This window comes from Amia ocellicauda, chromosome 4 (genome assembly GCF_036373705.1).
Source record: "Amia ocellicauda isolate fAmiCal2 chromosome 4, fAmiCal2.hap1, whole genome shotgun sequence".
NCBI lineage: Eukaryota > Metazoa > Chordata > Actinopteri > Amiiformes > Amiidae > Amia > Amia ocellicauda.
Window position 1 is genome coordinate 850,968 of NC_089853.1, and position 22,890 is coordinate 873,857.

General features: G+C 46.5%; 1 protein-coding gene across 1 annotated transcript in view; it reads right to left on the reverse strand.

Moving 5' to 3' along the window:
• Positions 1-3,551: 3,551 nt before the first annotated feature.
• LOC136747521 (mucin-2) overlaps positions 3,552-22,890 on the reverse strand; it is a 29,152-nt gene continuing 9,813 nt past the window's right edge. The window contains exons 16-47 of the mRNA XM_066700401.1: positions 22,262-22,517; positions 21,992-22,044; positions 21,805-21,905; positions 20,958-21,109; positions 20,573-20,711; positions 20,062-20,172; positions 19,604-19,783; positions 19,030-19,269; positions 18,364-18,520; positions 17,638-17,766; positions 17,210-17,351; positions 14,087-14,130; positions 13,735-14,001; positions 13,356-13,388; positions 10,318-12,773; positions 9,714-9,888; positions 9,207-9,457; positions 8,500-8,683; positions 7,959-8,166; positions 7,639-7,817; positions 7,321-7,390; positions 6,944-7,050; positions 6,757-6,788; positions 6,449-6,626; positions 6,007-6,111; positions 5,794-5,834; positions 5,525-5,647; positions 5,342-5,440; positions 5,120-5,248; positions 4,634-4,673; positions 4,291-4,414; positions 3,552-3,971 (exon numbers count right to left, since the gene is read on the reverse strand). Of these exons, the coding sequence (XP_066556498.1) occupies positions 3,728-3,971; positions 4,291-4,414; positions 4,634-4,673; positions 5,120-5,248; positions 5,342-5,440; positions 5,525-5,647; positions 5,794-5,834; positions 6,007-6,111; positions 6,449-6,626; positions 6,757-6,788; positions 6,944-7,050; positions 7,321-7,390; positions 7,639-7,817; positions 7,959-8,166; positions 8,500-8,683; positions 9,207-9,457; positions 9,714-9,888; positions 10,318-12,773; positions 13,356-13,388; positions 13,735-14,001; positions 14,087-14,130; positions 17,210-17,351; positions 17,638-17,766; positions 18,364-18,520; positions 19,030-19,269; positions 19,604-19,783; positions 20,062-20,172; positions 20,573-20,711; positions 20,958-21,109; positions 21,805-21,905; positions 21,992-22,044; positions 22,262-22,517 (6,749 nt within the window). The 3' untranslated portion in view covers positions 3,552-3,727. The remainder of the gene's footprint in view (positions 3,972-4,290; positions 4,415-4,633; positions 4,674-5,119; positions 5,249-5,341; positions 5,441-5,524; positions 5,648-5,793; positions 5,835-6,006; positions 6,112-6,448; positions 6,627-6,756; positions 6,789-6,943; positions 7,051-7,320; positions 7,391-7,638; positions 7,818-7,958; positions 8,167-8,499; positions 8,684-9,206; positions 9,458-9,713; positions 9,889-10,317; positions 12,774-13,355; positions 13,389-13,734; positions 14,002-14,086; positions 14,131-17,209; positions 17,352-17,637; positions 17,767-18,363; positions 18,521-19,029; positions 19,270-19,603; positions 19,784-20,061; positions 20,173-20,572; positions 20,712-20,957; positions 21,110-21,804; positions 21,906-21,991; positions 22,045-22,261; positions 22,518-22,890) is intronic.

The following is a 22,890-nucleotide window of genomic DNA, read 5'->3' on the forward strand; positions in this document are numbered from 1 at the left end:
AGATATTCCTGAGTAAAGCCATAAAATCATCAACTAGAAATACATCACAGATAAAGAATAAAAGAACAGGGCAACTCCCAAGACCTCACACTTCCACGCCTGCAAGCAAGCAGAACCCAGAGCGAAATGCATCAGACTGATGACTCAAACTCTCTGGCAACGACAGGAAGCGGCTTTCTTTCTCTCAATATTTTTTTGCATACCTCTATTAAACCATTTTGGCCAATGTTTTTTGGTCCTCAATTTGCTAAGTTTTGGTACACATTTCTCCTGAGCCTTAAGTAGTATATTCTTAAAATATACCCATCCATTTTCAACTGACTCTGTATCCAATGTGCTCCAGTCTAACTCTTCTAAGTGCCACCTCATTCCTTCAAGGTTTGCTTTTCTAAAATTGTAGACCATTGTTTTAGACTTGGGCCTTGTTTTTTGAGAGAATGCCTCAAAGCTAACCATATTGTGATCACAGTTTGCCATTGGCTCTGTAACTACTGTCCCCCTGACTCTATCTTGGTCATTTGAAAATATCAAGTCAATGCATGCACTCTCCCTGGTTGGTTCCCTGACAAATTGAGTTAGAAAGCAGTCATTTACCATCTCAACCATTTCTATTTCTTCTTCTGTCGTCCCAACTGGGCTTTCCCAGTCTATGTTTGGTCCTATGTTTGGCTACATGCAGTCCTGATTACACAGTACAATGCAGCATCTTTCTGAATATCTGAGTTGGGTGGTCTGTAACACACTCCTACCACTAATCCTCCGGATCTCTTGTTCAAAAGTTTCACCCACAATGATTCTGTTCTGTTACTGGGATCTAATACGAGTTCTTCTGCCTCAATGTCATTTTTCACATATATTGCTACCCCACCCCCTCTTCGATTTTGCCTGTCTCTCCTAAACTGTGCGTATCCTTCCAACTTGTATTCATCCCCATCATTTTCTGTAAGCCATATTTCTGTCACTCCTACAACATCATAGTCACACGCCAGCACTGTGGCTTCCAAGTCTAACATCTTGTTCCTTATATTCCTGGCATTGAGGTACAAACATTTCAGGACTTTACTACTAGCAGTTTCCTTTTGTTTTCTTTCCTTAGAGGAACATCTCCCATTGTCAGAGCTCCCTGCCCCCCTGGTTCCTAGTTTAAATTATTCTCAATTTCAGTGCACATACGCTCTCCCAATGCATTAGCCCCCCTTCTGTTTAGATGTAGACCATCCAGTTTGTACAGGTCCCATCTATCCCAGAAGAAAGACCAATGCTCCATAAACCTAAACCCCTCTTCCCTACAACAAGCTTTCAACCACGTGTTAAACTTTATAATCTCAGCCTGTCTCCCTGGCCTGGCACGTGGTACCGGAAGTATTTTAGAGAAAACTGCCGTGGAGGTTCTGCTCTTTAGTTTTGTTCCTAACTCTTTAAATTTGTCTTGCAGAACCTCTGTCCTACCTTTTCCTATGTCATTGGTTCCAATTAGACCATTACCAGTGGATTCCCCCCGGCTTTGGCCAGTAGCCCGTCTATTAGTTTAGGGAGATCTGCAACTGGAGCAACAGGCAGGCAAGATACCATGCGGGTCTTCTTGTCACTAGAACACACTGTGTGATCTACGCCTCAAGAATTGAGTCTCCTACTATAACTACCTCCCTCTTCTGGGGGGGAGTGGGCACCATGGTGCTCTGGTGCTCAACTGCCCTCCCATCACCCTCAGAGCTGTCACTGTCCAACTCGTTGTCCAGCAGTTGGAACCTGTTGGGCAATTCTATCTCTTGGGTGTCTCTAGGGGTTGTGCACACCCTTTTCTGCGGTTACAACCTACTGTAACCCAGCAGTTCTCTACACTGTCCTGCTCTAAGGTCTCAACTCTCATAGTTTTTGGCTGCACACCATATCTCTCATGGGCTGATTGACCAATTCTTCTATATCCGTAATACAGCGCAGATCGACAAGCTGAGCCTCAAGATTAAGAACCTTGATCTCTAGGATTTCAACGTGCCGACAACGTTCACAAATGAAGCCTTCTTGGATGAGTTCATCCAGGAAGGCAATCATTCTGCAAACCTGACACTGTAGTGGCCACATGCTTCTAAATGTTAGTTGTTGTTTTTTTTTTTTTTAACATCTCTTGGTTCCTGTTGCCTAGTCAACTGCCTAACTTTTGTCACCGAGAAACAGTGCAGCTCTTTCTCAACAGCTGCTTTAAGTAGCTTTTGTCTACCTACCCCCAATTCACACCTAACTGGCCCCACCTGGCTCCTCCTGCAACAGAATTCCTGCTAGTCCTAGACAAAATCACCCTTCTACAACCTGTTTACTTTCACCAACTCAGCAGCTGAACTGAATTGACTGGGCGTGTGTCTGGAAGCTTATAATAATAATAGTAATAATGATACGTAAGGTGTCAGTGAGCTATTGGAACAGAAGGACAGGGCCCCCCGGTCCAAAGGAACACACGGGAGAGCTTCAGTTCACAGGGCCCAAGATCGCCTCCCCAGACCCAGACAGGAGTGCGATGTCTGCTGACGCTTAGCCGCAACCACAGCGATGTTCAAGACCAGTGCAGGAATGGAGAAAGGCTTGGGGGGTCTTGCGTGGGGTTGTTTGAGTTGGTCAGAACAGGCTCTCCACCAGAGAGCCACATGAAAACATCACCTACTAATCCAAAAAAACGCCTACCAGGCCAGTCTGCCAGCTGCTGTTCCTACAGGTTTATCATTAACCCAGCTGGGCAATTCACATCCTGAAGTCTTGCCTTGCTGTGTACACTGTGGTGAGCCATCCATGTATGATTTATTTTATAATGTCATAATTACTGATGTGTTTTCTTTTTTTATCGCTATTTATTCTTTGCAACATTGCTTAAGGGAATATTGTTGGAAATGCTTGCTAGCGTTCTAGCACACAGTCCTGCCCTCCACTCAGCAGCTTTATATGAACCAGTTAACCCAGACCCACGCCTGAAGGTGGGGTGCTATCAACCAGAAAGAGGAGCTGGTTGCTATATTATGTGGAAGAGGTGTTTGTTTGGGGGGGGGGAGGTCAGATTCTGGCAACAGGAATCTTAGTGGCCTGTTGATCTCAGTGTGTCTGAGTGCCCGTGTGTCTGATGGCAGACTGCAACCTGGGCTCGTAACAAAAGCAAAGTGAGTTAAATTGTCTGATTTCTTCACGGATAATAATACATTTGTGCGAGTAGGCTATGATGAGCTTTGTTCAGATTGTGACGCCTCTCTGTGTGAAGAAGTGTCTCCTGTTTTCCGTCTTGAATGCCTTGAAGCCCAATTTCCATTTGTGTCCCCGGGTGCGTGTGTCCCTGCTGATCTGGAAAAACTCCTCTGGTTTGATGTGGTCGATGCCTTTCATGATTTTGAAGATTTGAATCAAGTCCCCACAGTCTCCTCTGTTGCAGGGTGAAAAGGCTCAGTTCCCTCAGTCTCAATGATGTAGTTCTTGTAAACGTTGTTGATGGTGTTTGTATAGCTGACCCTTCCATTAAGTTTTTCCATACCTCTTACACTCAGTTACATCTTTGAAATAAATTGCAAGACAAGTTTTTATTTTTCATTTTTTATTTGCTTGAGCAAAGCAGTATTTTATCTATTCTTCTCCATGAAATGTTATTCATCTTAAAGCTACAGTAAAAACTCCCCATCCCTATAGAAAAATCTGAGTAAAAAGGCAATTATGTTAAAGCGCAGCAGTGTGGTGCAAGAGGAGGGGTGGCAGTTCAGCGCCTGGAGATGTGCAGTCCAGCATTCGGCCCGGACCGTCGGTTACGTTTTGAAAGGGGCAGCACAGCGGCGACAGGCTCCTCGCAGTTGGTGGTGCGGCAGTCACACTCCTCCACATGGATGTAGCTGTACGGTTTGGTGGAGCCATCAGGGCAAACCAGGGTGATGGTCTTCTCAATGGTTTTGGCTTCCTGACAGCATGTGCACTTGTGCTGCATGCTGGCAGCTTCCGCAGAGTATCTGTCGAGAAAGGAGAGAGAGTCACACAAGCTCTTTCCTCCCTTCCTACACTGTGCTTGTATAATTGAGATTACACAGGATAACATTGCTCCCATGTCCTCCCTCCACTCCTGTTCCTGAAAGAATAAACTGAAAGAATGACATACAGCTCATTTACGTGATGGACTGGTAGTGGTACCAAGAACGCATCCTGCAAAGACATGCATACTGGGGCATTACAGATAGCAGGTTTGGATTGATTGAAAAATTGTTTTTATTGAACGGGCACAGATTGAAATGAGTAAGATTAAAATCAATGGAAAAGTACTGAGGAACTCACATGGACTTGGTGTTGCAGGCTCCCTCACATTGATTCAGCTCTATCTCATCCTCAGACTGGCAGCCCATGTGTGTGATGTGGCTCTTCAGGGTGGACAGCTTGCAGGCCTTCTCCTTCTCTACACCTGGAAGGAGAAAGAGCAGTTTACAATGGTGTGGAGTACAAAGTAGGTGAGTAGCACCAAGTAGTAACACTCATTGGTGGGTAGTTTTGCAGATTACTTTTTATATAGGCCGTTGTAAAGTGAGGCAGAAAGCACAAACACTGGCACTGGCCGTGAGCTCCACTATTTGAAACTCAACTAACAGTTTGAACTGAATGTAGGAGGCTTCAGGACACTCACATGTCTTACAGCAACCATCTGGCGCCGTCACAATCGTCCCCTGTAACAGAGAAAGACATTTAATACGTGCAGGACTAGCTTTCAAGCTTCAAACAGCCCTGTTCCACCCAGTTGGTTCATCAGCTTTATCTCTTACAGGGTGATGCGATTTCCAGAAGAGAAGTTCAATTAGGCAAATCCATTGTGTGCATAAACATAAACTGGCAAGAGAATAGAAAGTTAAATAAAAACTGTCTACTGAGAAAACCAATCTGCAACTTATGACTTTAGCAGACTTGAGACCCTGGAACGTACTCCTAGAACTGCTAGAACATTTACCACTGCTTTTTAATAGAGGAAAAACAGCCCCCCCGATGTGTATTAGTTTATTTTATAAAATAAATGCATCCCCACTTGTGGTCACAAAAGATAATGAGTCCCTGCAAGTGCAATGAATTTGGCCTCAGGTTTTTAAAGAGTTTCTGCCCGAGCTCTCTGCTCACTCACCGGTTGACAGTTGCTCTCATGGAAAGGAGGACACTGGATTTTGGCTTGGGTGGAGATGAAGGTGCCACTGATCTTGACACAGCTGTGTATGATGCATTTGTCATCAGGGGGAGACCATTTATCGCCAGGCTGGGAAAGAAAGGCAAAAACACGCCAGCTATCAGAATCAGAAGAGCCTCACAGCGGTCGCCAAAGTGTTGGTGAGTTTAGACATCAACAAACCTTCAGCAGGTGAATGATGCCTTGGACTTGAATGACACAGTGTGTCTGGACACACTTCCCACAGCACTCGCCCGAGCTCGGCTCCTTGTACTTGAATCCCTGAAGAGAGAACACAGCCGTGCCAGTTAGCAGTGCTACCTTGTCATCTGGGTTTACATGTTTAAGGCTTGACATGAGCCTCACCTGTTCACAGGTCTTGTTGCAGGTCAGTGGGACGCATTCGATCACATTAAGACCCTGTGTGGGATCCATGTCCTTCGTACATAAGCAGCGCTGGCAGTTGATCACTGGAAGGCTGGTCCCCGGCTGGACAAGAGCACAGATCAGAAAACATGAATGAGAATCTCATTGAGGAAAAGAAAAAAAAAAAGCTTTTGTCATATAAATATACTCTCAATTCACTAGATTAAAAAGACATTAATTGGAAGAGGAATTCCCGCCTTATAAGTTACCTGGTATTCTGTATTGTTGTACACACAAACTCCCTTTGGCACTGGAAAGGAAGAGAAACATTAAATTACAAGTGAGAACAAACTGCACATCATGCAGTTCCAGTATTTGTATGAAATCCCCATTGCTCATTTGTAAAATTACAACCAGGCTTCCAAGGATGAAAAGTCTACTAATATTGATGTACTGCAGAGAGCTCCTGCAGAAAGCTTTACCGCATTTGTATTCAGGGCAGCACATTCCATCCGGGACTTCAAACATCGGCTTGAATCCCGCGGGACAGACAGTGTCGACTACAGGACACATGCTGGTATTGCATCCTGGAGAGAAAGACAATAAGGGGTGAGTGTTGAGGATATATACATCTGTTTTTTTTAGATCCAGTTGTGTTCAAATAAGTAAAATATACTCTTCAAGAGGGACCTGGATAGGTAGGGTGGTCTGTTTACCATTAACCCCTGGCCCAGAAATGTACTTAATCTCTGGAGATTTCCCATCTTGAGATTTAAATAAATGCACTATTAAAAATAAAGTGGGAGACTAGTACATTGCTAACTCCTGTACAGTCGTGGAAACAAGGCTCCTAAGGATTCCAGTGGGCTACCCTGATGCAGCAGTATTGCGGTGTGGCCCAGAGGAGTAAAGGAAGGCACTCACTGCAGACGAGCTGGGTGCAGCAGGGGTCAGCAGAGCTGGTCTCGTTGGTGATGATGAAGCCTGGGCCTGTGCAGTTCAGGGTATTGGCCGGCGGGCAACCCTTCGGCTCGCATCTCACGCCTTTGGTGTTAATGTCACAGATGCAGTTCTGGCATTTGTACTCGAAAGTCTCCCCAAACTATGGCGACAAAACAAGGCAGAGGAGGATTAGAGAGACTCACAGGGCCTGTAGGGAAAGCCAGCGATGGGACCAGCAGATGCTTGGTTCGCAGCAGCATCAACAGCCCTGTAGTTAAAGGGCAACTCACCTCTCGAGGAGTGCCCTCTGGGTCCAGGCATCCTGTGCAAACAAAGGACAGGTCAAGTCAGCAGGACAGGGGAGCTTCCAGTACAACACATCACAGTCTCTACTATGCCAGTTTACATTGTACAACAATTTCCATGTGGGCCACAGAGCCTCTTGTTCTCCACAGTGAGCAGAATTAAAACACTTACCACACATTTCCACGCAGATTCCAGATTTCTTGTTGAACAGGATGGTCCCTTCAGGACAAAAGCAGCCTTCTGTCAGGACCGGTTTGGTATGATTGGCATCTGATGGACTGAGCACAAGATGTATTAATTCCACTGTTTTACCACAAGTCACCACCTTCCTCAAACTACAGAATGATTAAGATGCATTAGTGCTTAGAAGTATGTTTAAAAAAAGTTTTAATTAAGGCAGTTTACCAATTTTACTGAATGAAGAATTTGCTCAGTTAAGCTCTTAATATTCATACTCATTTGTAAAATGTATAATAGTTTACTAATCAGCAGATTAGGACTGCATGGGCAGAAACCTCATTTCCTTGTGTGGCACATTGAAAACTTACTTGTCTTCACAAGTAGGCTGTTCTGCAGGACTACATGCATTGTAGACTTTGTCACTGGGACAGTTAACAGCTGGAAAAGAAAGTTGAATACCAATCAGCCAAGAAATGTGGCTCTGGACAAAATACTGTGGCTAGTGTACATTCCAATGAACCATTTCAATGAACCAATGAATGTGCATTGCTCGATTTGAGGGAGGTTATGATTGTGTACAAGTTACAAAAACTGAATCTTGCTTTGTTAAAAACTTGGAATGTCTCATTACTGAGCAAAGAAGCAAAATTAAAGGCTTGAAAGTGAATTTCCCAGGAAACACTTACGGCATTTTCCAGCTGTTGACGGCCTCCAGTTCAGGCAGATCTTCTCCTGTGCACACATCTCGGCATAGTTCTGCAAGCTGCTGCACTCGATGCCCGGGTTTTCCACATGGCAGCTGTCAAACACACAGCCCTGATAGAAGGGCTCTGGAGGGATATACTTGTGGCAGGGTGCAAACACGCTGTGGATTCAGAAAGGCCATCAGTTAGCATCAAGCACAGTCTCTACAATGATGGGGCTTTAAAACCCCTGACCGTTCAACATGCAATCTGAAGAGAAAGGAGAAAAGGTCTCAAATGAGGACTGTCAGGAAGCCGCTTACTTGCTCTTGATGATTTCACACACCGAGTCTGAGTGGCAGGGTTTGGGTGTAGGGTTGGGTGGGCTGCTGGTTGGCACGGTGGGTGGGACAGAGCAGTGAGGCTTGGTTGGGTCCTTGACCTGCCAGTGCTCACCCATGGCAGCACAGTCGTTGACCAGCTGGCCTCCGGGCAGCATACAGTCGTCTGCCTGGTTGTTGTTGCATGTTCCTGTGGGAAGACCACGTCACCCTTTACTTCTTCCCTTGCAGTACACAAGCTAGTCTTTCACTGGGGAGACCAGTTTGAGGCTGGTGGAATACTACTGCCTGCAGGTTATACAAAAGGCTCATAGGAGGCCCACATCTGGCCAAGTTCTTAAAAGGCATAATAATAGCAGCTATGGTCAACTGCCACATATTACATGTTTACACTTATTTAAGAATTTATTGTAATGCTTTCAAAAACCAAACTCATAGAACATGTTCTATAGAGGGATCACAGGATTTTATGGAATTGGAATACCCCCCAGTTACACAGTAGGTGGCAATCCCATTGACTTACCACACTGTCCCTCTGTGTTGTTGCCAAAGATCTTGTGAGGCAATTTAATACCAAATGCGATTCCGCTGAATGTCACCACAACATCGATATCGGGGATCTCCAGCACCAGGTTAATGCCAGAATTGTAGACCTTCACTCCATACCTGGAGAAGGGCAGCGACACCACCTGCCTGTTCACCAGCACCTTCAAAACAAAATACACAGCAATACTATTGAGCAGGCTGTGCCAGGGAGACGCACATGCTTACACTTCATCAAGTAGGCTCATGGATCCCAGAAGAATAGTTTTATTCAGAAGAATTAAGTTATCTTTCCAGTTGTCAATCCCAGCAGGTTGTGTCTGGCACTAAACTAAATCACTTGATTCCCATGACAACATGAAAAGTTTGTATGTGAAACATAGATTATGGTTTAGATGCCTATTAGACATCTAATTTCTAATCCACATGGTTGACTCAGTGCCCTTCAGGAGTTTAAAGTTAATCCGTCAATGCCTACTGTTTTGTATTGTACTATAATACTCCCAATTCATTTTACTGTGTACAGAAGTGGTTTAAATGGAAGAGGAGGAGGACGCACTGGAAAAGCTTTGCAAATTTCAACTGGAATGACAAAGTCCTTCACTAGGGGCTCCTGTGGGCCTAGCCGTGCTGCTGAAGGAAGAACAAGGGCTGGACGTGTTTTGTTGTCACACCACAAGGACTGACCTCCATGTCTACAGCGCCAGTGACATCTTTATTCCTCAGGTTGATGAATAGAGTCTCAAAAGAGACCATGAGAGAGCGTGGGCAGGACACTTGGTCTCTGGGGTCACAATGGACATTGTCAATATAAACCCCAAAGTTGTCATATTTGGGTATGATCTCCTTGACCAAAGTATAGGTGCAGTTCCCCTGAAAGCTGTAATAGAGTCCATCGAATGTGACATAGTGGGGGTCTCCCCAGCCATTGCAGTAGCCTGTAAACAGAAAACCAATTAGATTTACCAGTGCAGTTCCAGCATGGCTGCAGTTCCAGCATTTAATCAGTTTGTCCACCTTACAATCACACTAAAATCTGTAACAAATCCTGGATAAACCTGACACTTTACCATCAGCTGAAGTTACATTTGCAGCAGTTTGAGAGCACTCAACCCTCAGTGGACAACGTCACTGTAGAAATACAAGCTTGAGAAGTGGCCAGTTCTTCTCATACAGGTGCGGCGGGATACTCACAGTCACACTCGTAATGGTAGCAACACATGTTCTCATCGAGCACCAGAACTGGAGGTCTTCCACTGGCACAGGTGATATTCTTCAGAGGTGGGCATTCGTAAGGGATTATTTCGATCACAGTGTCATTGATACATCTAGCCATCGTGCAGTTACAAATGAAGAAAGTTTCGTTTTGCTAGATGAAAAGGTAGAAAAAAAAATCACAAGGCTTGAAGACTAAGCTGGTTAGCCTACTTTGCCATTAAATGGCCTTTCCAGAGCCCAGATGTGCTATGTGGCCTCAGAAGTCTACACAGGGCTTGAACACTCTGCTCCCTTTCCCAAAACATGACATTCAATCACAAAGTTCATCGCCCTCCCTAGATTGTGCTCTTTAATGTGGAAACTAAACTTAACTTAAGTGATTAGTGACAGAAAGAAACAGGCAGGCGATCATCTCATCCAGAGAGTCTGCTTTGGACAAGTCACTCCCAACAAGTGGAAAATATCAGAGTTTGGAGTGGGGGGGAGGGACCTACCATTTTCAATAATTAACAATAAATATATATTTTTTATAAATGTGATAATCATACAGCTCTCATTCCAAATTGCAAAACAAACTCACCCCTACGTCCCATTCTGGGCAGCCAGGTGTTGGAGTGGTGGTTGTGGTGGTGGTTGTAGTTGGGGTAGTGGTTGTCGGGGTAGTTGTTGTCGGGGTAGTGGTTGTGGGGGTGGTGGTTGTGGGGGTAGTGGTTGTCGGGGTGGTGGTTGTGGGGGTGGTTGTTGTGGGGGTAGTGGTTGTTGGGGTGGTGGTTGTCGGGGTGGTTGTTGTGGGGGTGGTAGTTGTAGGGGTGGTTGTTGTGAGGGTGGTTGTTGTCGGGGTGGTTGTTGTGGGGGTAGTGGTTGTCGGGGTGGTGGTTGTGGGGGTGGTTGTTGTCGGGGTGGTGGTTGTTGTCGGGGTGGTGGTTGTCGTGGGGGCAGTGGTTGTCGGGATGGTGGTTGTTGGGGTAGTTGTTGTGGGGGTGGTTGTTGTCGGGGTGGTGGTTGTGGGAGTGGTGGTTGTCGGGGTGGTGGTTGTTGTCGGGGTGATGGTTGTTGTGGGGGTAGTGGTTGTGGGGGTGGTGGTTGTCAGGGTAGTTGTTGTGGGGGTAGTGGTTGTGGGGGTGGTGGTTGTGGGGGTGGTGGTTGTGGGGGTGGTGGTTGTTGGGGTGGTGGTTGTTGTGGGGGTAGTGGTTGTGGGGGTGGTTGTTGTGGGGGTGGTGGTTGTGGGAGTGGTTGTTTTGGGGGTGGTGGTTGTCGGGGTGGTGGTGGTTGTGGGGGTGGTTGTTGTGGGGGTGGTTGTTGTGGGGGTGGTGGTTGTCGGGGTGGTGGTTGTTGTGGGGGTAGTGGTTGTGGGGGTGGTTGTTGTGGGGGTAGTGGTTGTTGGGGTAGTGGTTGTGGGGGTGGTGGTTGTCGGGGTGGTGGTTGTTGTGGGGGTGGTTGTTGTGGGGGTGGTGGTTGTGGGGGTGGTTGTTGTGGAGGTGGTGGTTGTGGGAGTGGTTGTTGTGGGGGTGGTGGTGGTTGTGGGGGTGGTTGTTGTGGGGGTAGTGGTTGTGGGGGTGGTTGTTGTGGGGGTGGTGGTTGTGGGAGTGGTTGTTTTGGGGGTGGTGGTTGTGGGGGTGGTTGTTGTGGGGGTGGTTGTTGTGGGGGTGGTGGTTGTGGGGGTGGTGGTTGTCGGGGTGGTGGTTGTTGTGGGGGTAGTGGTTGTGGGGGTGGTTGTTGTGGGGGTAGTGGTTGTTGGGGTGGTGGTTGTGGGGGTGGTGGTTGTCGGGGTGGTGGTTGTTGTGGGGGTGGTTGTTGTGGGGGTGGTGGTTGTCGGGGTGGTGGTTGTTGTGGGGGTGGTTGTTGTGGGAGTGGTTGTTGTGGGGGTGGTGGTGGTTGTGGGGGTGGTTGTTGTGGGGGTGGTGGTTGTCGGGGTGGTGGTTGTTGTGGGGGTGGTTGTTGTGGGGGTGGTGGTTGTGGGAGTGGTTGTTGTGGGGGTGGTGGTGGTTGTGGGGGTGGTTGTTGTGGGGGTGGTGGTTGTTGTGGGGGTAGTGGTTGTGGGGGTGGTTGTTGTGGGGGTGGTGGTTGTCGGGGTGGTGGTTGTAGGGGTGGTTGTTGTCGGGGTGGTTGTTGTGGGGGTAGTGGTTGTGGGGGAGGTTGTTGTCGGGGTAGTGGTTGCGGGGGTAGTGGTTGTCGGGGTAGTTGTTGGGGTGGTGGTTGTCGGTGTTGTGGTTGTGGGGGTAGTGGTTGACGGGGTGGTGGTTGTCGGGGTAGTTGTTGGGGTGGTGGTTGTGGGGGTGGTTGTCGGGGTTGTGGTTGTTGTGGGGGTTGTGGTTGTGGGAGTGGTGGTTGTCGGGGTGGTTGTTGTCGGGGTTGTGGTTGTCGGGGTGGTGGTTGTCGGGGTGGTGGTTGTGGGGGAGGTTCTTGTCGGGGTAGTGGTTGCGGGGGTAGTGGTTGTCGGGGTAGTTGTTGGGGTGGTGGTTGTCGGTGTTGTTGTCGTGGGGGTAGTGGTTGTCGGGGTGGTGGTTGTCGGGGTAGTTGTTGGGGTGGTGGTTGTGGGGGTGGTTGTCGGGGTTGTGGTTGTTGTGGGGGTGGTGGTTGTGGGGGTGGTGGTTGTCGGGGTAGTTGTTGGGGTGGTGGTTGTGGGGGTGGTTGTCGGGGTTGTGGTTGTTGTTGGGGTGGTGGTTGTCGGGGTGGTGGTTGTCGGGGTGGTTGTTGTGGGGGTGGTTGTTATTGGGGTGGTTGTCGGGGTGTCGAGGCAGTTGCAGCACAGGACTTTGATCTGATAGTTATAGCATTTGGGTGGAACAGCATTCATATTGTCTTTGTTCTTGCAGATCAGCCCAGTGGACACATCACACACCACCGTCTGACCCAACTGGCCCAGATTATGGTTGGGGTATTTTTCAGCCCTGCATTCGATGTCCTCTGGCTGTTTGCAGATGTTAATTCCAGCTGCTGTAATATTCTCATAGGTTTCCCAGTCACCACCGTTAGGACCAAACTGTGGATAGGAAACATCAATCCAGTCTGTCCAGGTGCAGATCGGGGCACAAGCTGGAAGAGAAGTCAAAAGTAAAAACATCAAATCAGTAATAGAGATGCAATAGGCACCACCTCCTCAGCAGCCTCAGATTTACTCTCCTGCGTGTGGTTATTAAACTGGGGCTTCAATCCTCTGGGGAGGGAACCCAGCAGCACTCCTCCCAGGGATTGAGCCTTTTATTCACACAGCAAACAGAATGAGCCTTAAACTCGAGTACTAAACAAACGCATCCAATGATATTCAGTAGTGATTGTGGTGTTTTGTCAATCACGCTACATTTTCCTCAAGGCAGCACCACCCCAGTACCTGCCTGTGCAGTTTTATTAGCGATTGGGTTCAGCAGCTTGTGACCCGATAGTCATCCCCTTCGCAGGCCGGGTTGGAGATGGTGGTAGAGGGGTCATATTGTTTGTAATATGCTAAAGTATGATAAGCATAGTTGAATTCAATTTTCTGAGGTTTAAAAAATCAATAACTTCAAGCACAGCATAAGAACTGTATAGTACAAAATGCTCCAAAGAGTTGCTTCCCACATTCTACATGGAATGACATTCATGCAAGAGTTTAGGATTGGAGAGCTGAAATATGCTTACTTGTAGAGGACACTGTAGTTGTTGTTGGTGTAACTGGGGGGTAGGAGAAAAATAAGTTACAGAGATGTCTCTAAACACACAGATCAACATTTTATCTGTCCTGGTTCTGTAGTTCCCTCCTGCAGAGAATTCCCCACTTACAAAAATTACCCTCACTGCTTACCAGGGCTATGCATTTTGATAGGAATAGGAATAAAACAACAATTTCAGTTTACAGCACTGAAAAGTAGTGCCAATACTTCCTGGTTTGCAATGAGGTTAAAAAAATAGAATGAAATGGTTGTATGGAAAGACAGCACTGCAGTACTTGTATCCAATTTTCCTTCTACCTTTGATTGAGGCATTCGTCCTATACAAAAATCTGTTTACAAATAAATACCTGTTGTGGTGGTAGAGGCTGTGGTTGTCGGGGTGGTGGTTGTCGGGGTAGTTGTTGGGGTGGTGGTTGTGGGGGTGGTTGTTGTCGGGGTGGTTGTTGTGGTGGTAAAGGTGGTGGTAGTGGCTGTGGTTGTGGGTGTGTTTATACAGGTGTAACTGTAATGGATCACAGTCCCATTTCTACAGATGCCATAGTAACAGTCCTCAGTGCTATTGTACACCGTTTCATTCTCATCATATTCCATTCCTTCGTAGACACAGGAACAGCCTGCAAGAAACAAGTCCCCATGTTCACAGATGTGGGTTATATTCATTTATGGAGATATTGGTATTTAAAATGAAAAGATACTCACCAGGTTTTGGTTTACATTCCACAGTTCCAGGTGAAACGCAGATACTGGAGGGAGAAAAAGTTTACAATTATATATATATATATATATATATATATATATATACACTCACCTAAAGGATTATTAGGAACACCATACTAATACTGTGTTTGACCCCCTTTCGCCTTCAGAACTGCCTTAATTCTACGTGGCATTGATTCAACAAGGTGCTGAAAGCATTCTTTAGAAATGTTGGCCCATATTGATAGGATAGCATCTTGCAGTTGATGGAGATTTGTGGGATGCACATCCAGGGCACGAAGCTCCCGTTCCACCACATCCCAAAGATGCTCTATTGGGTTGAGATCTGGTGACTGTGGGGGCCAGTTTAGTACAGTGAACTCATTGTCATGTTCAAGAAACCAATTTGAAATGATTCGACCTTTGTGACATGGTGCATTATCCTGCTGGAAGTAGCCATCAGAGGATGGGTACATGGTGGTCATAAAGGGATGGACATGGTCAGAAACAATGCTCAGGTAGGCTGTGGCATTTAAACGATGCCCAATTGGCACTAAGGGGCCTAAAGTGTGCCAAGAAAACATCCCCCACACCATTACACCACCACCACCATCCTGCACAGTGGTAACAAGGCATGATGGATCCATGTTCTCATTCTGTTTACGCCAAATTCTGACTCTACTATCTGAATGTCTCAACAGAAATCGAGACTCATCAGACCAGGCAACATTTTTCCAGTCTTCAACTGTCCAATTTTGGTGAGCTTGTGCAAATTGTAGCCTCTTTTTCCTATTTGTAGTGGAGATGAGTGGTACCCGGTGGGGTCTTCTCCTGTTGTAGCCCATCCATCTCAAGGTTGTACGTGTTGTGGCTTCACAAATGCTTTGCTGCATACCTCTGTTGTAACGAGTGGTTATTTCAGTCAAAGTTGCTCTTCTATCAGCTTGAATCAGTCGGCCCATTCTCCTCTGACCTCTAGCATCAACAAGGCATTTTCGCCCACAGGACTGCCGCATACTGGATGTTTTTCCCTTTTCACACCATTCTTTGTAAACCCTAGAAATGGTTGTGCGTGAAAATCCCAGTAACTGAGCAGATTGTGAAATACTCAGACCGGCCCGTCTGGCACCAACAACCATGCCACGCTCAGAATTGCTTAAATCACCTTTCTTTCCCATTCAGACATTCAGTTTGGAGTTCAGGAGATTGTCTTTACCAGGACCACACCCCTAAATGCATTGAAGCAACTGCCATGTGATTGGTTGGTTAGATAATTGCATTAATGAGAAATTGAACAGGTGTTCCTAATAATCCTTTAGGTGAGTGTATATATACACATACAGTGAGGGAAAAAAGTGTTTGATTCCCTGCTGATTTTGTACGTTTGCCCACTGACAAAGAAATGATCAGTCTATAATTTTAATGGTAGGTGTATTTTAACAAGACAGAGACAGAATAACAACAAAACAATCCAGAAAAACGTATTTCAAAAAAGTTATAAACTGATTTGCATGTTAATGAGGGAAATAAGTATTTGATCCCCTATCAATCAGCAAGATTTCTGGCTCCCAGGTGTCTTTTATACAGGTAACGAGCTGAGATTAGGAGCACTCTCTTAAAGGGAGTGCTCCTAATCTCAGCTCGTTACCTGTATAAAAGACACCTGTCCACAGAAGCAATCAATCAATCAGATTCCAAACTCTCCACCATGGCCAAGACCAAAGAGCTGTCGAAGGATGTCAGGGACAAGATTGTAGACCTACACAAGGCTGGAATGGGCTACAAGACCATCGGCAAGCAGCTTGGTGAGAAGGTGACAACAGTTGGTGCAATTATTCGCAAATGGAAGAAACACAAAATAACTGTCTCCCTCGGTCTGGGGCTCCATGCAAGATCTCACCTCGTGGAGTTTCAATGATCATGAGAACGGTGAGGAATCAGCCCAGAACTACACAGGAGGATCTTATTAATGATCTCAAGGCAGCTGGGACCATAGTCACCAAGAAAACAATTGGTAACACACTACGCCGTGAAGGAATGAAATCCTGCAGCACCCGCAAGGTCCCCCTGCTCAAGAAAGCACATGTACAGGCCCGTCTGAAGTTTGCCAATGAACATCTGAATGATTCAGAGGAGAACTGGGTGAAAGTGTTGTGATCAGATGAGACCAAAATCGAGCTCTTTGGCATCAACTCAACTCGCCGTGTTTGGAGGAGGAGGAATGACCCCAAGAATACCATCCCCACCGTCAAACATGGAGGTGGAAACATTATGCTTTGGGGGTGTTTTTCTGCTAAGGGGACAGGACAACTGCACCGCATCAAAGGTACGATGGACGGGGCCATGTACCGTCAAATCTTGAGTGAGAACCTCCTTCCCTCAGCCAGGGCATTGAAAATGGGTCGTGGATGGGTATTCCAGCATGTCAATGACCCAAAACACACAGCCAAGGCAACAAAGGAGTGGCTCAAGAAGAAGCAAATTAAGGTCCTGGAGTGGCCTAGCCAGTCTCCAGACCTTAATCCCATAGAAAATCTGTGGAGGGAGCTGAAGGTTCGAGTTGCCCAACGTCAGCCTCGAGACCTTAATGACTTGGAGAGGATCTGCAAATAGGAGTGGGACAAAATCCCTCCTGAGATGTATGCAAACCTGGTGGCCAACTACAAGAAATGTCTGACCTCTGTGATTGCCAACAAGGGTTTTGCCACCAAGTACTAAGTCGAAGGGGTCAAATACTTATTTCCCTCATTAACATGCAAATCAATTTATAACTTTTTTGAAATGAGTTTTTCTGGATTTTTTTGTTCTTATTCTGTCTCTCACTGTTAAAATACACCTACCATTAAAATTATAGACTGATCATTTCTTTATCAGTGGGCAAACGTAAAAAATCAGCAGGGGATCAAATACTTTTTTCCCTCACTGTACATACACACACACGCACATATACACACACACACAGTTTTTATAATCTGAAAGGGTTTTCTAAAATCTGTTTCCAGCATTACGTTAACCACTAAGGAGGCTGATTTCTCTCTCTGTGTATCTCTAATCTACTTGTCCACTCAGAGGGGAAGCTTTGAGAAGGATTCCCCCAAGGCTCGTTACACTTTGAGAATGGCTTACCATGTGGTGCAGGGCTGGTCTGTGGACACATTCCCTCCAGGTGGATAGACAGTCCCGTTCATGACACATGGACATTCTGCCACACAGGTGTTGTCGTGCTCATTGAATATGGGTTTGTTTGGAGGACATTTGGGGTAGCAGCCTGCAAGTCAAAACATATATAATTTTACAGTATCTAAAACTCAGTGATTTGTTATCAACTTTTACCATTGAATGAAGGGTATGATCTGAAGTATGAATTCACTGATCCTGTGCATGTGTCAGGATACTTTACCAACAATGATGTACAAACTGTGACAAGGAAGGATATACACACAAGTGTTTTCCTTTAGTTCATTTGTGCAGGGAGAAAAGTAGGTTTTGGGGGATTTATGAATTCCCGTCTGCATAGTGCCCTTTGGCAGGATCTCAGTCGTGTCCCCTCTCACCTTCCAGGTCTGGCAGTGTGCTGTTGCAGATGCCCTCTGGGTTCTCACAGGTCTTGTAGCAGGGGTGCTGGCAGGGGCTGTAGTGCCACTCGCATTCCTCAGGGGGGTTGTAGAAGTCACAGAACATGGCTGCAGGAGAGAACCCAGCCCAGATGAAGGGCAATAAAAGTTACAAGAAACTGCAAAGTTCAACCCAAAAAAATATTTGTTATAATTTCCTACGTAATTGAGGACCTGAAAAAAAGAAAAGCTGCCAGTTTTTACACTTCGCCCTTTTAAAGCCAATGCTGTGAAATGGAATGAGTGGCTGTAGTGTAGTGTGCCCAGCACTGGTCCTGGAGACGCCCTCCCATTCATCAGGTTTTACAGGAAACCCCACATGGGGGCTAAAGGTCACATTCAGAGTAGGACTAGTGTAATTGAGAGCAGCTGGGCTGTACCACCCCAGGGCTGGAGACCCTGTACATCAGGCTCATGATTAATTTAAATAAACAGTATTTAACCTTGTATAATGAATCTGCATGCCTTTAAACAGTGGGCTGTGAAAGCCTCAGCCTCTAGAGGAACCTTTGACCAGCTATCCCCAGTAAAAACCTATACCAGCCCCAAGTTCCAAACCCATTTTGGGATACTACAGGTTATTAAAACCCATCTGGACCACTGACACAAGTACAGAGAACTCCATTAGACTTCCGCATCTTCAAAACTCTGCGTAGCTCGACTCACGGCAGATCTCGGGCGTCCTCCAGGCCACACAGACGCTATGTGCATTACAGGCGGCTGCGTAGGAGGCCACGGCCGTACAGAAACACTCGCAGTCTCCCCCGCTGTCACATGCGCATGAGTCGTGCACACAGGCGTCGTAGTACGGATTGTGGTCCACCTGCACACACAAAGGCAGGGAGGGAACAAAAATGGCCTCAGACTGACCATTCAGATACAGGGCGACTACAGAGCATCCAAATAAGAAGGTTGAGACCCCACTTCCAAAAACAATTATAAGCAACAAGGAAAAGGTTTATTGATTCAGTTTACCTCTCTATTGACACCGTATAAGAGCTAATCCATTACCCCTTGAAGGGTAAATGTGGAGTAGTGGTTAGGGTTCTCCACTCCCGAGTTCAATCCCAGATAAAGGACAATGCTCTTGTACCCTTCAAAAAGGTACTGTACCGAGATTGCTCCAGTAAAAAACAGCTGTATAAATGGGTCATCATATGTTAAAAATAATGTGATATATAACAATTGTCCCCCTGAGTATTTGCTAAGAATTAATAATAATTCAAATATCACTAAGTGACACTAAGGAGAGACACTATGGGTTAATGGTCCCAGTCCTCTCGAAGTCAGTGTAAGAGCAGACTACAGTAGAGGTATACCACTCAGACGTACCACATGGTGGCAGTGCTTGAAGGTGTCACCCTTGATGATACTGCACTTCAGCTTGGCCCAGGCATGGCGGAAAGGCCTCAGGAAGCAGGGATTGGGGTCGATGATCTGATTGGGACAGGAGCTCGACACCTTCCAGCTGTTCCCAAACTCCAGTGGGTTGGCCACCTGGATCTGGCCCTGGGTGGTGAAGTCGTTCTTTGCGTTGTGGTCGTAATTCCCACACAGGCCGCACACCCTTCCCTACAGGAGATGGACACACAGACTCACAGCATGAGAGCCAGGGAGAGCCCGGAGCGCACCCTGCTGGAACAGCCAAGCCTGGTCTGGTTAGGGGAGCATTGTAAGAAATATAATTGAATGCTTACTTTAAAAAACATGGGAAAGAATTACAGTCTTGAGATTTCATTGCAGTGGAAGATACCCCATGGCATCCCATATCCACACCCTCAGTCCGAACATTGGACCGCTTGCCTGGATGTCATGGCAGTCTGTAGAGCTAGAGTGGGGCACTGCAGTTCAAACACTGAGCAGCCAGAGTTAGAGACCAGTGTGCTTTGACACGGAATGGACGCACCTCGTAGGCTGGATTGAGAATTATGTAGATGGTGGTCTTCTTGTCCCAGAGCACCACCAGTCCAATGCTGGACTCCACGACCAGGTACATGCCGACAGTCCGGACTGTGTATTTCACCTGCGCCCCAGCAGGATGCTGTACCACCTCATGCTTGCCATCGGACAGCTTCAGCTCAATCCTCTGGAAAAGGACACACCACAGTTAGTGCCCCCCCACATTCACATTGTATGGAGAGGTGGGGGTTGTAAGGTTTATACTTTGAGAAAATACTTCTCAATATTAACAAAAATCGCTTAGACCTGCACTTGTTAAATGAAAAGCTTAACTATGGCCTACTATCTCCTAGCTCTGATGCCATCGCTTGCGACACTAGCAACACATATCCAATTGCTCTGGTGAAAGCCATGTTGGTTAAACTGATTGCAATTAGTGTGGCTTTGGCAACCTCTACTTCTTACCCCCATGTACACGCGGACAGATTTGGAACAGGTCGTGCCCAATGTCCCGCAGGGAATGTTCTCCGTGACCACGCTGAAGGTGCCGCTGCCAGTGTTGTTTCCACAGAAGTCCTTTAAAAACAAGCATGCACTGCAGTTACTCTCCTCTCAAATGATCATGTCTAGGGATTCAGTTTCTTAATGGTTGCTCTTGTGGTTTAAGCATCTACTGGTCTTCTCACAGATTTGCTGAAATCTGGGTGCTAGGTAGAATAAAGGAAAATCTAATTCAGCTTCCCATCAGCAGATCATTTCAGTACAACAGGTCTACTTACAATTTGTTCAGACAGCATTTGAAGAGACATCATTTAAATGTGACTACTTAAAAGAAGCTCCCACCAAACCGCAAACAGGGAAGAGTCCCCAGACTACTTCGACAGCCATGTGCCATGATCAGCCGGCACAACTGGACATTTCACACTCCAGTTTGATTATGCTGAAGATGCAGTCAGCATGTGACTAATCCACGTACCTGTGTTACCACATATCCACAATTCCCATCAAAGCTGAACCTGCGCTCATCGAAGGTGATGTAGTTGCCACTACCATAGATGGTACAGGTTCCTGGGCACTGCTTTTTTGTGCACTCCCATGAGCCCCTCTTGCAGGTGCTAGAGAAGCATGATGACAAACAAGTGAAAGAGCAAAGACTGACACTTTTAACCTTTCTCTATGTATATTAATGTGCATTTCCATTGTTAAATGAACGGACGGTAAAGTAACAATAACCTTTAAAAACCATTAATATATAGAGAATTATACACACATATCTAAATCTTTGACAGAAGGAACAAAAGGAGGTCTGACAGTGAAAATGGTCACAACTCCTTTGAAATGCTTTGAACTCCAGGACCTACCACAGGTTGCACTTGTCCTTTATGCGAGACCCTGCTGCAAAGTAGACTCCATTGTGAACACAGGGACAGTGGTCTTCGTGGACACAGTGCCCTCTCCCATCTTCGACCAGCCCATTGGGACACTTGCACCCTGACACACACCCGACAGAGTACTGCAGGGCAAGAGCACAAAGCGCAGGATGAAGGACAAGGATTCTTCACAGTGCTCCCAGGGTAGAGCGCCCTCTACAGGCCTTGGATGTAAATGGTCTTTGCACAAACAAAATGTGCAGAGGCGCTTGCTTTCCTTCAAATGAATTCCTTCAAAGCCAAGTAGTTTAAACAAGCATTGTTAAAACAGGCCCATGTCTGAATGAAAAAACAGGGCTCAGACCACCATGAGCTCTGAAATCTTATCTTTGTGTCAAACATGTAAAACAAACTAACCCTCTTTACTTACTAAACACTGGTGGTTTAGTTAGTTCTGGAGACGACTCATGAGCAAATCAGCTAGACATACAAATGAAGAAAACTGGAAATATTAAGCACCTGCATTAACTGGACCAATCTAACCTACCAAACTGGGTGCATCAGCAAAGCATTTACTAGGTAATCACTGAAAATATCTTTGATCCTGAATTTGTTGACAGTTGGGTCTAGGCAACCTTGGTCCTGGAGATCCACAGTACTGGAGGTTTGGTAGTCATTTCAATGTTTTTTTAATATGCATGGTACAAATTGTGATTTGGGTCCAATTAAATGTAATCACTGACTCAGTCAATTTATTAAAGGACTTGGGGATAAAATCCAGAACAGCCTGTGGCACTCCAGACCCAGGTGGCCGACCTCTGCAATTTGAGGCACTTACACAGCTGCCAGCCAGGTTTCGGCAGGTCTTCTCACACTCCATGCCCTTGCTGCCAGGCTCGGCTGTGGCACAGCTGAAGAAGGTTTTGGGAGACTGGCAGGCTACAATACAAAGCACAGTGAGGTCAGGGCCAGGCAAGGGAAGGAAAGACAAAGGAATTGATATGTGGTGATAGCAATAAACTCACATGCGGATGTCGCTGTTTTGGACCGGCAGTGGAATGTTCCATTGGTACAAACGCTGCAGGAAGCAGAAAAACTGAATGGGTTGTGTGACTTTTGAATTGGAAGATGCCAAACCAGTAAGCAGTAATAAATAGATATTAACATTGTATATGTTGTATACAATGTGAAATTGCTGAAGTGAATCTGAAGTTTTAGGCCTTCTTCCAGCAACACATAATAAGTCCAGCTGCTATACTCCTGCCCTGTGCAGTAAGGACAGCTGGTGGACCTACCAGTGCTCATCCTGGATACTGATGTGTTTCCCAGGCTTGACTGGGTCTCCGTCATGGTAGCACGGGCACCTGGCCATGGGCAGGCAGGTGCCACTGTCGTCCTGGTACAGGCCTTCGGGGCAGGAGCAGCCGTCCACAGGCAGCAAGTCGAGAGAGCAGCTCTGGGGCTTCGAGCCAAGGGAGCGACAGCTCTGCTGGCAGCTGTGGCGCCCATAGGTGAAGATCTGGGACACAGGGCAGCTCAGTGTGTACTTATCTGGCAGACAGGGAACAGATCGGTCATCAGTGCAGCCACTCGGGCAGATTCAAATGTTACATCAACTTTTCTGGAAACCGTTCTGTGCACCAATAACAAACCCCATAACCCAGTCCTGTTCTAGTTTCAGGGATGTAACTCTAGTCAATGGAGCATCTGTTTTTAGGCTTTAGTTACAGGTCTCCCCATGTAAAAGGCTTCGAACTGGTCTGTTAAGAATGCTCCAAAACGTCTAATAGATCTACAGTTCCCTCAATGGTGTCCTTTAGAGTAGAACCAGAGAACCACAGGGTGAGCATATCCATTCCTCCTCTGAGCTGTATTTCCATAATACAAATCACACGTTGACCTATCAGATCTGTCACAGAATGAA